Raw genomic sequence first — 14,731 nt, 5'->3', positions numbered from 1 at the left:
TTAGTAATGATATTATTTAGCTATTGCTGTGTGCAAAACACCAGGCTAAGCTCTTTCTGTGGAACACCTCACTTAATCTTTACAATAACCTACATGGTAGCTACTATCATTTTTCCCATTTTGGAGATGAGGAAACAAAATCCTTAAGTTGTTACTTCCCCAAGGTGTCTTCTAGTGATCAAAAGATGGACTTCAAAACAAGAACTTGCACTCAGTAGCTAAGTTTCCTGTATACTTTGCATTCATAAAACAGCCATCTCCCATAGCAACTTTAAATTTGTATGATTTACTTCAAAAGCAGTTCATGTGCATCGTTGAAGAAAGGGTGTGATACAGAAGCACAGCCTAAGGTACATTTTCACCCACTACCACTTCTTTCCCCAAACTCTTAACTTTGAACAGTTAGGAGTTTTCTTACAAACCTTTATATGTGCAGGAATGTGTGTGTGTATTTCACCTGCATATCTTATTCTGTTGTATTGGGTTGGCCAAAATATCTGTATGTGTTTTTTTCCATAAAAAGACACATTTTTCATTTTCACTAGCAACATTATTGATTTGGATATTTTGAGTGTGTATCCCGCTATCTCCCTCATGGTATAGCGCTGATTGTTCTCAATTAATGTCTTGATTTGATCACTGTCACTTCAGCTGGTCTGCCCAGCCATGGAGCCTCAGCCAGAGAGAAATCTCCAGCACGAAACTTTGCAGACCACGCTTTCGACACATTCGATCAGTCATAGCACCTTCTCCATGCACTGCACAAATCATTTTTTGTGTTTCAGTTGCATTTTTACCTTTCTTGAAAAATAAAGCTTAATATGCCAAAACTGTTGCTTATTTTCTTCTATCTTCAGAAGAAAATTTCTCCCATTTCTTCCATTAAAATGGCTACACAAAAATTTACCAGTTTTGTTAAGTTTTTTCTTAATGCACATTGGTGTGACAGCTGTCACAATACAATCTAACAAAATTGTTTGGAATAAGGTTAAAGGCAACTAAGCACTAACTACTAGAGCCATCCTCTGGAAAAAAAACCAAAGTTTTTGGCCAACCCAGTACAAAGAGCATCACACTATATGCTTTATTATTTGTTGCTTTTGCTTTTATAAATACCTCCTAAAGACTGGATCATAATTTGGAGTGTGTTTATATGGAATCACTAAAACAGTGAATAGTGAATATAAGCTGTTCTGAAAGTTCCTTGCCTCCAACTATTTTTTCATGTATTTTGATGGAAAGGGATATCAATTTCTGTTATAAATTAACATGGGCTAACCTCACTATGTCTCCGTGAAGTGGGTGACTGATGCACTAAATGATTTTGAGCTCTGTTTTGGCATTTCCGCTAAAACATTTTTGTATACCTCATATTAGCATTGACATGTCTATAAAACTTCTGATAAATGCTTTGTATGCCATGTCACTTGAAGGCAGAATATCCACACATGTGAAAATAGTGCCAGAAAATGGAAAACATAGTTTGTGTGTTTAAATGTCTATTTCTAACCATATTCCTCTTCAACCACAATAGAATTGGCCTATTTCAAAGTGGATTGGTTTTAAATTTACATTTCCACTGTCAGTGTTCTTCCTAATTGAAATTTTCATTCAAGAACATTGTGGAATTTTGACACTGATTCATGAAAATATTTCCAGAAAATACATGGGTTTTCTAAACCTGCTGATATGAGAGCTTGTAGCTAAGGTTTAGAAAATGTTCTAAGCTAAATTTTGTACTTAATAGTTTCTTTGTTATCCTTACAGCTCATCTTCAATTCCAGATTGATAGTTATTAAAGTGAAACAATAAAAAGACCGTGTTTAAAGTCTTCTGCGGTATGAGCTGCTCTCCTAAACTACATTTTGATGTGAGATGCGTTGTTTTAAGGGAGCACACGATCATCTTTAAGAGATAACTAACCAGTATATAGCAAAAAAATCACTGATTTTATTTTCTGAAAATAGTAACATGTTTCTACACACAAAAGCTTTAGATTGCTCTTTTATTATAATGGAATTAAGGATGCTAGCTTATATTTTGTCACTAGTGGGACAATGGTTTTAGGGTAGTAAACAGGTAGAGGTATAAATGGGTGTTTTTCGGTCTTAGATAAAGAGCTGTGAACCTCTGAGTTTTTCACATGCTGAGTGCTAGGATTGTTTTTATTTAACAATGTAATAAATGATCTTTGAGAGGAAATTGCATGGTACATTTAGGTTGTCATTGTTTTATGATCTTTGACTTGCTGTACCCTCTTTAGACTATACTCCCTCCTTAACCACCCCCATCCCTCGCAAACCCCAGGGCTTGCTTTAGGGTCTGGATGCTTCGGTGCCGTGGGGCCTCACTGAGGAAATAGTTATAGTGGTAGCTGGTGCCGTAAGTTGAAGCACTGGACTATGTTATGAGTATATTATTTCATTTGACCCTAAAAATAATCTGATGAAGTAAATTTTTGAGGATCGGGAAACATTTTTCAGATGAGGAAACGGGAAAAATTTTACACATCACACAGCTACAGGGAACAGGGATCAGGCCTGCGCAGTTCGACTGCAGGTGTGTGTTCTGCACCTCTCTTCTGGCAGGGCGCCTGCACGCGAGAGCTTGTGCTCACTTTCAGGGAGTTCAGACACCCTGTAGGTCTGGGCAGAGCCCCTGCACTGCGCTGTAGCAGAGGCTTATTTGCGATGCCTTTGCCAGAGGAATGACATCCCATGAATACCTTTCCTTTTCCTTATGCCGTTCTCACTTACCTCCCCAGACACTTAAATAGAAATGTTAAAAGTGTCGTGTTAGGGCCCTGGATGGTGTGGCTCAGTGGATTGAGCCCTGGCTTGCGAACCAAAGGGTCACCAGTTTGATTCCCAATCAGGGCACAAGCCTCAGTTGTGAGCCAGGTCCCCGGTAGGGGGCGCGGAAGAGGAAACCACACAGTGATGTTTCTCTCCCTCTCTTTCTCCCGTCTCCTCTAAAAATAAATAAATCAAATCCTTTTTTAAAAATGTCGTGTTAGGGAACATTATAAAGTAAACATTGAAAATATATAAATCTATTCAATTAAGAATCTTAAGGATTCTTAAACTTAGTCTTTTTGTTTGTTTCCTTTTATGGCTGAAAGAGAAATATTCAATCTTTATCAATGGCTGTCTGTGTGCTTTGGCCTCTGCTTCTATTTACTAAGTTAAAGGTTATTCCTTAGAAGTTTTCAGCTTCTTTCCCATCTTTGTCTGCATCTCCCTCTCGCACAGCTTGGCCAAAGCTCTAAGAGTGAAGAGTACAAGCACTCGGCGCACGTTTTCACACACAAGCAGCATGAATCTCCCTGCCGCTTTCCCTTCAGGAGCGGGTGATGTTCTCAAAGTAGAGAAGGTTCTCGTTTCCTTTACGCTGTTTGCTGGGTTTTGTGGTCAGCGGTTAATATCATACTGAGCCCCGAGGAGAGGAATACCCGACAACTTTCATAGTCTGGTGGGGTTGTGTTTTTTGTTTTTTTGTGTTTTAGTAATTTGACTTTTTGAACAGGTGCATTCACATGAAACAGTATTCAAAAGGTAAGAAAAGGCAACTCATTGAAGAGTCTCTTGTCCTTCCAACTTTTTGTCTCTCAGGCACTCAGCTTCCCTTCACAGAGGCAAACAGTGATGCCAGTTTCTTGTGTTTTCATCCATCCAGAGAATGTCTCAGAACACAGCTTTTACAATATATTGAGGGGAGCATAGAAAGATATTTAGAATAGGTCTGTAATGTTGGTAATGCTTTCGGGCACCTAGCCATTGCGAGGGGATATTGTGACTGTTAAAAGGGGCAGAAACTTTAGAAAGATACACTTCCACGTGGGTAACGGCGCTACACTCTGACTCTGCTTCTGTGCTGCACCTCTCTGCCCGCCAGGGCAACCACACTGTGAACGTTAGCCGAAAGGGTGTGAGAAACGAAACCCGGAAAAACTCAGCCGACTGAGCTTTTGTAGTGAAAATAGATTTAATTTAGATTTCTTTTTTTCCCCAGCTCTATTGAGATATAATTAACATAATATTGTGTAAGTTTACAGTGTACAATGTATTGATTTGATACATGTATGGATTACAGAATGTTTCCCGTAAGTTAACACAAGCTTTACCTCACATAATTAACGTTTTGTTGTTATGGTGAGAACATTAAAGCTGTCTGCTCCTAGCAGCTCTCAAATATACAACGCAGTGTTGTTACCTGTAATCACCGTGCCATTCATTAGATCCCTGGACTTCATCCAACCCGTAACTGAAAGTTTGCAGCCTTTGAACAGTGTCTCCCTTTCCCCCACTCCTCAGCTCCTGTAAACCACCCTTCTGCTCTGCTCTGAGTTTGTTGCTTTGGATTGCTCTGTCTGACTTAAAATAATGCAGCCAGGGTTCATCCACATTGTAACAAATGTCAGGAATTTCTTTTTGTGGCTGAGTAATACTCCATTTTGTATATGCAGGGTGAGGCCAAAGTAGGTTTACAGCTGTTTGTATGGAAAATAATAAAATAATAATAATATAGAAATAAACTGTGTTTTGTGTACTCACAACTGTAAGCCTACGTTTGCTCCTCCCTGTATAATACATTTTTCTTTATCCATCCATCGGTTGGTGGGCACTTGCATCGTCTCCACGAATCGGCTGCTGTGAACATGGGGGTGCGGGGGTCCCTTTGAGGCAGTGATTTCCTCATCTTCAGACATGTGTACCTGGCAAAGGGGCCGCCACATCACATGGTAGTTTCATTTTTAATTTTTTGAGGAACCTTCGCACTGTTTTCTGCAGTGGCTGTGTCAATTTATATTTTCACCAACAGTGCACCGGGGTTCCCTTTCCTCCACATCCTCGCCAAACTGTCTTTTGCCTAATAGCCATTCTAACAGGTGAGATTGTATCTCATCGTAGTTTTGATTTACATTCCCCTAATGGTTAGTGATGTTGAGCACCTTTTCATGTATTTGTTGGTCATTTGTATGCCTTTGGAAAAATGTCTTTTCAAGTCTTGTGTCCATGTTTTAATCAGATTGTTTGCTATTGAGTTGTATCAGTTCCTTTTTTTTATAATAACCCTTTATCAGATACATGATTTGCAAATATTTTCTCCCAATTCTATAAGTTGCCTTTCATTTTGCTGATTGTTTCTTTTTGTGTACAGAAGCTTTTTTAGTTCGATGTGGTCCCACTGGTTGATTTTTGCTTTTTAGTCTCGTATCCAAAAAGTCATCACCAAGACCAATGTCAAAAAGCTTTTTTCTGAAGCTTTCTTCTAAGAGTTTTATAGTTTTGGGCACATTTAAGTTCTTACTCCATTTTGAGTTAATTTTAAGAGTGATTTCAGATAGCGGCCCAATTTCAGTGACGGGGACAGATTTAAAATAAAATCAGAGTGATCACCTATTGATGGTATCTTGGATTTGGGCTTTGGAAAAAGGAATCGATAATAGTACTCAGGTTTCTGGCTTTGGTGACTGAGGAGATGAGATATTCTTCTTTAAAGCAGAGATTAAAAATGGGGTAATAGATCTCTCAGAGGAAATGAGTGACTGTTGAGTTTAAGATGTCTGCAGATACCCGTGTAGATACCCGTGTAGAACTCTCCAATGGGAAGTGTATGAAGTGAGCCTGGGAGTCGGTCACAAGCTGTGGGCTGGAGGTGTAGGCCTGAAAGTCGTGAGGACGCAGTGCGAGTTATGAGAGCATGGAGGCGATGACATCACCCAGGAAAGGGTGCAGTAGCTGGAGCTGGGTATTCACGGCACTTGGCCAGCAGCAGGATGTTGGAACAAATGGAGGGTTTCAAGAGTACATACAGTCTCATTTACCCTCCTAACAGCCCTGAGTTAGGAGTCTAATCCCACTTTTACAAGTGAGAACATTCGAGCTCAGAGTAGTTAAGTGATTTTACTGAGAGTGAGTCTGCGCTAAGTGGTCAGAATGGGATTTCAAGTCCAATCTGTATGATTTCAAAGCCCATCTTTTTCTTACCGTGTCTTACTTCTTTGTAAACCTCAAGTTTAAATAAAATGGTGTTACCATTATTTTTTTCTTTACCGCTGCCAGTATTCTGGTTTAGTAAGATTGTGGTACGTCCTTTTAAATAACCTTTTTTTTCTCTGAATCCCCCTGCTCCATCCCTGAACACATCTGTCAGATTACCTTTTCTGGGAGGCTGACTCCTGGTACTCACCCTCTGGCCCAGTGTCTGCTTTAAAACCACAGACTGGACAGCAGCCCTCCGCTGGCCCCCGAGAGAGGCCCGTCAGCCTGGCGTGCAAGGCCACCGTAGAATCACCAGAACCGTTCAGAACGTTTCCACATTTCCCGCATCTCATCGGTACTTATTCATGTATCCGGATGTCGTCTACATGCAGATTTCATTGCGATGATCTCGGTGTTCTTTATAAGGATTTCATTTTAATGTTTAAATTAATTTTTAACCTTTATATTACTCTTATTTTTACTCTGTTATTGTTTTTCTTGAAATGACTCTTTGTGGTGGAAGCAGCTTACATGTCATCTGACATGAGTTCCATGTCATTGCAGGGGCTTTTTGTCCACTCACTTCTAATGTGATAAGGCAGTCTTTGCTCCTACATTTTCCTAGAAGGATCCTTTTTTTTTTTCCTTTTTTTTGAGAGGAGGAGAGGAGAGCAATTCTAATCATTAGAAGCTTAAAATTAGAAATATTCTCAATATTGAGTCAAAACCTTCCTTTTAACACGTTTGTTTCCAGGGCCTGCCCCAAGAACGGCCCTGAAGTCGGTCCTTTCTCCTTTGCCTCCCGCAGTGTCATCAGCCATTTCAAGATAGTTCTCATTCTCTCCTTAGAGACGTAAGCCAAATAATCGTGTTTGCTTGGACCTTTTCTCCTATGACAGGTCTTAAATTTTCTCCTGAGGACTCTGGAGTTTTGTTGGTGCCCCACCTTAAAACACGGGTCCCGGGACACAGCGCCCCACGGGAGAGCAGGACAGCATTCTTCCTTTGATCAGGGCCCTGTGCTTGCATCTTAAAAGCCTGAGATTTCTGCAGCTTTATAGCAGCCATGTTACACTGTACATTCATTTCTAAAATACCCAGATACGATTTGTACATAGGTGGTGGTTTCGCCAGCTCCCCCCTCATCTACTACTGTGCAGTTGCTTTTCTTTCATCTTGAGAACTTGCCCACTTTCCTAGTTATGCATTTCAGCCAAGTGTGGTCATGTTATCCAGTGTGTTGTTAACCATGTTTCCCAGTTTTAGGGCATCTGGAGATTTCGAAGCATACTTTCCATGTCTTCTTTTAAGTTCTTAATAAATATTGCAAAAACCGAGACTCTCCGGCTCATCTGCCAAGTTGATCAGTGCTACTTAGAAGGGTCCTGTTAACCACTTTGCTGTCATCCACCTTTACCTCGTCACCATCTCTGCAAAGGTCTCACTTGTAAATTCAGCCGAGTTCATTTGGTGCCCACCACGTGTCAAGAGGTGCTAGAGACAGTGAAGCCAGAACCCCTGTCTCGTGGAGCTAGCGATCCAGAGAGAGCAGGAAGTATTGTGTTAAATGTTCTGCAGAATCTGGTCTACACAATTCACTAAGGTATTCTCTTTATTTGGTACCATATCAGAAAGGGAAATAATGAATCATTTCTTTTTGCAGACTTTATGTTAACTACTGATGGTCTGTCACCTGAAACTGGGGTTCCTTTCCTTTCTCTTCTCACCTTCCCTGATCTCACAGCGGTTGTGGGCCCTGGAAGTCTTTGCGGTTTGGCTGCGTCTTTGCACGCCCGGGCTCAGTACAGAGCAGCCTGTTCGGCCACATTTCTGTTGTGGGTTATATGAACATGTCATTTTTTTCGCCCCGTATTTGGGTCCATTTTTATTTTTTAGTAAACTCAGTTGTGAATTTCTGTTCAACTTTAGTCATTTTTTCTTCCACAATCTTTGTCAGTTAGATTTTATATTTTTCTTTATATTTTGAAATGATTTTTCCTAAGGAGATTAACTGAGTAGCCTCAAATTTTCTTTTTAATTCACTAGAATTAATCCCAGATGGGCTTAGAACTGCAAAGTTTTATCTGTATTCCAAGGGATTAAACTACCAAAGTGCAAGTTTTTTTTATTAGAATGACACAGAGAGCAGACGTCCTCATAGTCTGTAGAAGACAGCCCACCCGTCGTCTTCGCAAGCACGGATTTTCACCATCGGTCAAGTGCAGTCCGCGTCCCCCTTCCGGCCAGTGCCCGCCCTCGTGTCATTTACCCGCTCTCTCCCCTTCGCTCCGCTCTCTTCCTCTGTGGTAGGAGATACTCGGGTTGTGGGGTTTTCACATAGACATATATTTTCTCAAATAATTGTAAGGAGTTTCTGCCTTTTTCTGTGGATCTGTCTCTGTGGAACAGCAGAGTTCCTGTAGCGGTTAGTCCATTGTTACTGCCCATCCCACCAAACCGTGGTGATTTCCATGAGATTCTATTTATCTCCTCGTTCCTTTTTACTATTGCTGCTTTTAAGTGTCGTGTCTGACACGCTGATGTTCAGTAAGTCCTATTTATGATTAACCTCACGAAGTGTTTGCCCTCTCTTTCAGGCTGTGAGGACATCATTGCTGAGAGCATCTCACTAGATACCCTAATTGCCATCCTCAAGTGGAGCTCTCATCCATACGGCTCTAAATGGGTGCACCGACAAGCTTTACATTTCCTCTGTGAGGAGTTCTCCCAGATCATGACTTCGGATGTTTTTTATGAACTCAGCAAAGACCATCTGCTTACTGCTATCCAGTCTGACTACCTGCAGGTAATCATTTATGCACCTCCCAGAGTCATTGTCATTCATCCGTGCACCAAGAAACCCATCCGCACTCTATTATTGTCACATCGAGGGAGATCGGCCCCCTGGGAATGGCCTCTTCACATTTGTACAGCAAAGCCTTGTAGCTCTGGTCTCCGTGCACCCTGCTGCTGTGACTCGACAGTGTGAACCGCCCCGGGTCCTGACTGACCACACCAGAGGCGCTGCCAATATAATGTTTATACTACTTAATAGTTTCAGCTACTTATTTTTAATCAGAAGTGGTTTTTAGCAAATTCTGTGTTCTTGATTTATATATCCATCTAATTTGGTAATTAAAACTAACAGTAGATTTAAAATATTGCAAAAATTTTCAGGTAAGGTATGTTCAAGCTTAATTTTCTTTTGCATCGGTTTTATGAATTTTATGCTGAAAATTGTACAATAGTTTTAGTGTTAGGAAGACACAAAAACCCAGTGATCCATTTCTTATTTTTTATAGTTGTACTAGAGAAGTTATAAAATGTCATCTCTGTCAGAAATGCAGTAAAGACTTAAATGCCCCACTTGGCATCCGTGCTTTGATTGCAGTGCAAACGTTGTTATCTTGGGTTTGGTTTATTGGGGTCTGTGTCTGTTAGCCTCGTTTGACTGTCCTGATCCAGACCCTGTGCATTATGGGATTTAGGGTTTGTCAGTTTTCTCAGATTATTGTCTTTAGAAGCTTTGTGTTTCTTCTTAGAAAGTAAAAACCTTGGAGAGCAGCCTAGATTTGCTTTACAATTTTAGATGAAATACGAAGAAATGAGGGACACATGCCATTTCACAGACGGTGCCCGGCGGGTCTTCCACCCGTCAGTAGAGCACCTTGTGGGGTTGCTCTCGCAGGAGAGGGTGGCCGCCGTGCATCCGTGTGCTGTGAATTGTATTTATTTACCTCATTTTGTCCCAAAAAGAATTCAAGGCAGCTGTATGAAGACCATATAGTAAGATAAAATAAAATAGGTGAAGGGAACAGGATAAAGGAAAAAGTAAAGATGGAAATAAGAATAAAAATTTAGTTAAAGCCAAGAGTGAAGTAACTGGACAGAACCCATGTAGTACAGGCTTGTGTGTTTGCTGTTCGTGGATGGACCACAAGTTTTCACTTAAACATGTCAGACGGCCCGTGGGAAGAGTGAAATGTGGTAGGGAAGTTGCACGCTGTATTTACGACTTAGTAGAAGTCATTAATGAAATTAACCATTTACCTAATTTCAACAAAATAAATATAAACCATTTTTTTATTATAGGCAAGTGAACAAGATATCCTTAAATATCTGATTAAATGGGGTGAGCACCAGCTGATGAAAAGAATAGCAGACAGAGGTAAGCTCAGAAAATTAGCTTGCACTGTTTTTCCCAAAAGCCCCCTGACATGAACATGTCAGTCTTAACAGTATCCACTGTTGCCTGGTGGAAATAAAAATTTTTATAAGTGGAAAGGGTATGCCTTGTTGGAAATAAATATACCAAAAAATTATATTTTACAGTTTTAAAAGGATACTTTCAATGTTACTTGTCCATGTACTTAATATTAAATGTTGACTGATTTACAGAAGTAGTAGAATGAAATTTTTCATTGAATGATTAAAGTATTACAGTGCATCTTGTTGATGAAACTGTCCTGGAATTAGATAGCGGTGATGGTTGCACAACGTAGTAAATGTATTAAAAGCCACCGACTTCTTCTGCACTTTCAGATGGTGAGTTTTATGTTGTTATGTGGGTTTCACCTGAATAAAAAAATGCATCTTTCCCTTTCTTTCTCCTTCTCTTCCCCCTCTCTAAAAATGAATAAATAAAATCTTAAAAAAAAATATGTGACTTTCCCCCAAAAGCATATTGCTGTTTATTTTTAAATTTTGTGAAGGTCAAGGAGAAATGATTTTGAGTGGTCTCCAGCTGGGGATGCTCTGGAAAGGATGGAAGCATCATTCGTAGGAGGTGGGCTTTCAGCTTTGGAAGCTCATGATTCTTTTATGTATAACTAGAGTTAGTCTGCTTGCCTATACTCATGGGAAATTTCCTCATGGAATATTTTACGCCTATATAATGAACCGAAAAAAAAACTTTAATTAGAAAATTTAAATAACAGATTTTCCTTCCTGTTACTTTTCAACAGCTTTATTTATTTTTTATTTTTTAGAGTTTAAAGCGAGAGTTTCATTAGCGAAGCAGTGACACAGAGAAGGGCTGGTCCCAGGCAGAGCAGCTCGGCCGCTTTGGGTGTAGTTCACAGATCACAGAGTTGGGCTCCTTCGGGGTCCAAGTCACTCGTTAGGAGTAAGTTTATAGCGTTGTTCTGCCACATTTTTAAACACATAAAAATGCCAAGCTAAACTGCCTTTAAACCTTTTAATATATCCCATTAGTATGCTACTATGCAAGTGCTGGGGAACAAAAGCAGTTTTCCTATTTGATTTCTCCCAGTTTATTTCTCTGTGGCCTGCAGAAGCCTTTAGCAATTCCTAGATTTGAATTTTTAAATATAATAACCACCATTAATTTGGGACATTTTTGAAATGGCAGTCAGTACACAGTCTGTCCTCCTTACCTTCACACTGTGTATTTGCACATTCGCCTACTTGCTAAAATTTATTTTCAGTCCCCAAATCAGTACTCTTGGCCCTTCCACGGGCATTTGCCGACGCATGCAGAGACAAAAGATGTGATTCCCTTGATGCACATGTTCCAGCTCAAGGTGATGCTCTGCCTTCCTGTTTCCGCTCTCATACTGTAAATGTGTCCTCCCAGTGTGTCCAGCGCTAAGTTTTCACTCTCTTGGGGGCTTGGGGAGGTGATCTCCTCGTTTAACGTGGCCTCCAGGTGTAATGCTCAGCGCCGTTCAGTGTTCCCAAGCACAGGAAGACTGATGTGTCCCACGGAGAAAAGGTGTGTTAGGTGAGCTTTGTTCAGGTATGAGTTACAGTGCTAGTAAATCAATGTATGTATTTAAAAGGTGCCTCTAAATAGCAGCACACCTAAAACAAAACTATATCTTGACCAGTTGTCAAAATGTTGTGACCAGAGGCTCACAGTAATCTACCCCGTGTTTCCCTTGAGAGCAGTGGTTCAATATTTGCTAATTAGTTGTTCTTGGGTGACTCTGTAGTGCAGAACTACCCCACACAGCAAGAATTGGGTGGATGTAATGTTACATTACTAATCATCATAGGCCATAGGTTTTTTTTTCATTGACATAAGGTTGATAGTGTCATATTTATTTTGGGCAGATAATGAGCATCCTTGATAACCTTTCCCTGGGTTAGAATGTCAGGCTCGTTCACAAGGATGAGAAGGAAGCCAGGCGAACTCGGCTGCACACTTGTTTCAGTCACCTTCGTAGATGAGGGCTCTGCCCTTGTTACGTATTTGGGAGTTTAATATAAGACTTCATTTGAAAACAGGTGCCACTAGTAAAATTTTTTTTGAGAAACAATGCATTGTATACGTACGAAGCCAGATCATAGCAAGTTGAGGACAAAAACTTTGTTTTTTATATACTTGTAGCAATTTCATTTCATACCACTCCAGTAAAAGCTTAGCTTCTCAAAAACAGTCTTTTTACCTTTCCATCACTTAATCCATTTAAGGGAAATACCAGTTTGCCTACAGACTTGGCAAAACATTTAGCATTTATATTCAGGAATAGTATATTTTTTTAAATACAGCCCTGTAGATTAAAGACATGATAAAGATTCCCCAAATTTATGTAAATTTTTCCTACTTCAATATAATAAGCATATAAATACTTCAAATCTTCCCCTTTCACTAATACCCAATTAGGAAAACCTTTGTTCTCTGCTCTGGACAGTGGAAATATATTACATGTCAGAGATCAGAGGCTTCACTTTTAAAGGTCTGTCCAGAAAGTCTCCAGCCATGTAATAGGAAAAATAGAGACATTTATTGAAGAAGATACAAGAAACATTGGCACTTTGGGTCCTCGCACAGTTCTCCTAGTTGCCATCAGCTGCCCCGTCATACTTTCCTGAATCTCATCAACGGTCTGAAATCTCTTCCCTTTCAAAGGTGGTTTTAGTTTTGAAGTCTTAGGGCACCAAATCTGGGCTCTAGGAGGGCAGAGTCACCTGGGTGAGATGATATTTCACCAAAAAACTCTGCACAAAATGTAATGCATGAGCGGGCACATTGTTGTGATGAAGCTGCCAATCACCAGCTGCCTATAGCTGTGGCCTTCTGAATTGTCCCAATGGTTTCTGTGGAGGAATGTTCAAACTTAACACAACATTTCATGCAGATCTGTTGGTCTACCTGCTCAGTCATCTTGAATGTGACGTCCACACAGTGCACATGCTCACTCAGTGGCTTCTACTGCCCCCACTGACTAGTACAGTGAGGTTGTCGTTGTTCACACATGTGCATTCCAGTCCTCTCTCCTTGGCTTCTGGGTTATATTGATGTCACGCAACCATTCTCGCTGTATTAACAATAACTGGACTTTTTCGGGACAGACCTTTATGCACTAACGTTCCCACATTGTGGAAATTTAGGAGACTATCATACAAATCTTAGAATGCCCTTTGTTTTGCTGCTTTAGATAGCAGGAGGTCAGTATCTTGTTAAGTTGCTGTTAAACAAGTGGTAGCCTAATGAGTATACCTTTAAACTACAGTGACCGGAAATAGCACTTCCCTGCAATGTCCTAAAGACTGGTCACAAAAGCACAAAAGCGTAAGAAAAAGCCCTGGGTCAAACTAGATTTTAATAGATTGTCATCTTCTTTCCTTTGAGTTAGTATATGGAAAAGAAGTCTTTATCCTTTAGTGCAGAGCAATCATAAAGGAATATTGCTGCATTTATGACTCCATGGTTTTTCTCTGTCCAAGAACATCTCTGTAACTAGCCTGCATAAAACACAGACATAATTCATAACCCTTTTTAAAGCAGATGTACTTAGGTACAAAGGAAGGTACTGAAAGTGAACTAGAGAAGAAGGAAAGCCTTTCTCTGGAAGTCTGGGATCAGTTGGCAACTCTGGTTTTCTGTCTCACAGAGCCAAACTTACTGAGCGGCACTGCTCACAGCGTGAACAAGCGAGGCGTGAAAAGACGAGACCTGGACATTGAAGAGCTTCGAGAGATCCTTTCTCCTCTCCTGCCTTTTGTGCGAACTGAACACATTTTACCTATAAACAGTGAAGTCCTAGGTGATGCAGTAAGTCTGTCCTCATTGATCCCTTTCATGAAAAGAAAATGCACTAGAAATGTACGGACTTATCTTTGTTTATCGTTGTAAATAATTTCTGTTACTAATGAAGTGTTGTGAAAGTCTAAATTCCATGAGGTCAGAGACAGATGTCTGTTTTGTGCTGTGTTGTATCCCCTGTGTCTGGCACTAAAAGAGGGTAGAAATTACCTTTGGAGACCCTTCAAGAGCAGCAATAAATTAGCAGACAAAAGGAAAAGGGAATGAATGGTTCACTGTAAAAAGGATGAATAAATCTTTTAGTGGTATTTCAGTTAAAAATTAATGGAAATGATCATGCTAATTTTATAAGTTTTAAATGATTTTTTAAACTAATAGAATTGTTCAAATTAATGAATGGGAAAATAAATATAAATAGTAGTTCCTCATGCATTGGTTTGTAACTTTAATGTAATGCTGTAAACATAATAGTTTTTAAAAGTTCTCTAAAAAGAACATAGGGATAACTCTTCCCCAATGTAAAATACATGTTTAAACTCTCATTTAATATTTAATCTGTGATGCTAGCATAGCAGGCAAGACAAAATAGTCTGGGAAAAGATCCTAATTAATAAAAGAATTAAGCATAAACGAGCTATCACAAATCAGTACGGTATTAGACTAACTGATGAATGGGGGAGAGGAAGGAAATGTGTCTAAAGTTAAATCCTCATTTCCTTTGCACACAAAACTGATC

At 39.9% G+C, this 14,731-nt stretch overlaps 1 protein-coding gene across 6 annotated transcripts in view; it reads left to right on the top strand.

Annotated features, from left to right (window-relative positions):
* BTBD7 (BTB domain containing 7) overlaps nt 1–14,731 on the top strand; it is a 54,727-nt gene that overhangs the window by 24,688 nt on the left and 15,308 nt on the right. For all 6 annotated transcript variants that reach the window (XM_045822422.1, XM_045822425.1, XM_045822418.1 and 3 more), the window contains 3 exons: nt 8,582–8,790; nt 10,077–10,152; nt 13,844–14,004. In XM_045822422.1, coding sequence (XP_045678378.1) covers nt 8,582–8,790; nt 10,077–10,152; nt 13,844–14,004 — 446 coding nt within the window. The remainder of the gene's footprint in view (nt 1–8,581; nt 8,791–10,076; nt 10,153–13,843; nt 14,005–14,731) is intronic.

The sequence above is a fragment of the Phyllostomus hastatus genome, unplaced genomic scaffold (genome assembly GCF_019186645.2).
Source record: "Phyllostomus hastatus isolate PE091 unplaced genomic scaffold, TTU_PhHast_1.1 phas_scaffold_501, whole genome shotgun sequence".
Lineage (NCBI taxonomy): Eukaryota > Metazoa > Chordata > Mammalia > Chiroptera > Phyllostomidae > Phyllostomus > Phyllostomus hastatus.
Note: the sequence above shows the minus strand (reverse complement) of the source record. Positions and strands in the feature narration are given on the sequence as shown.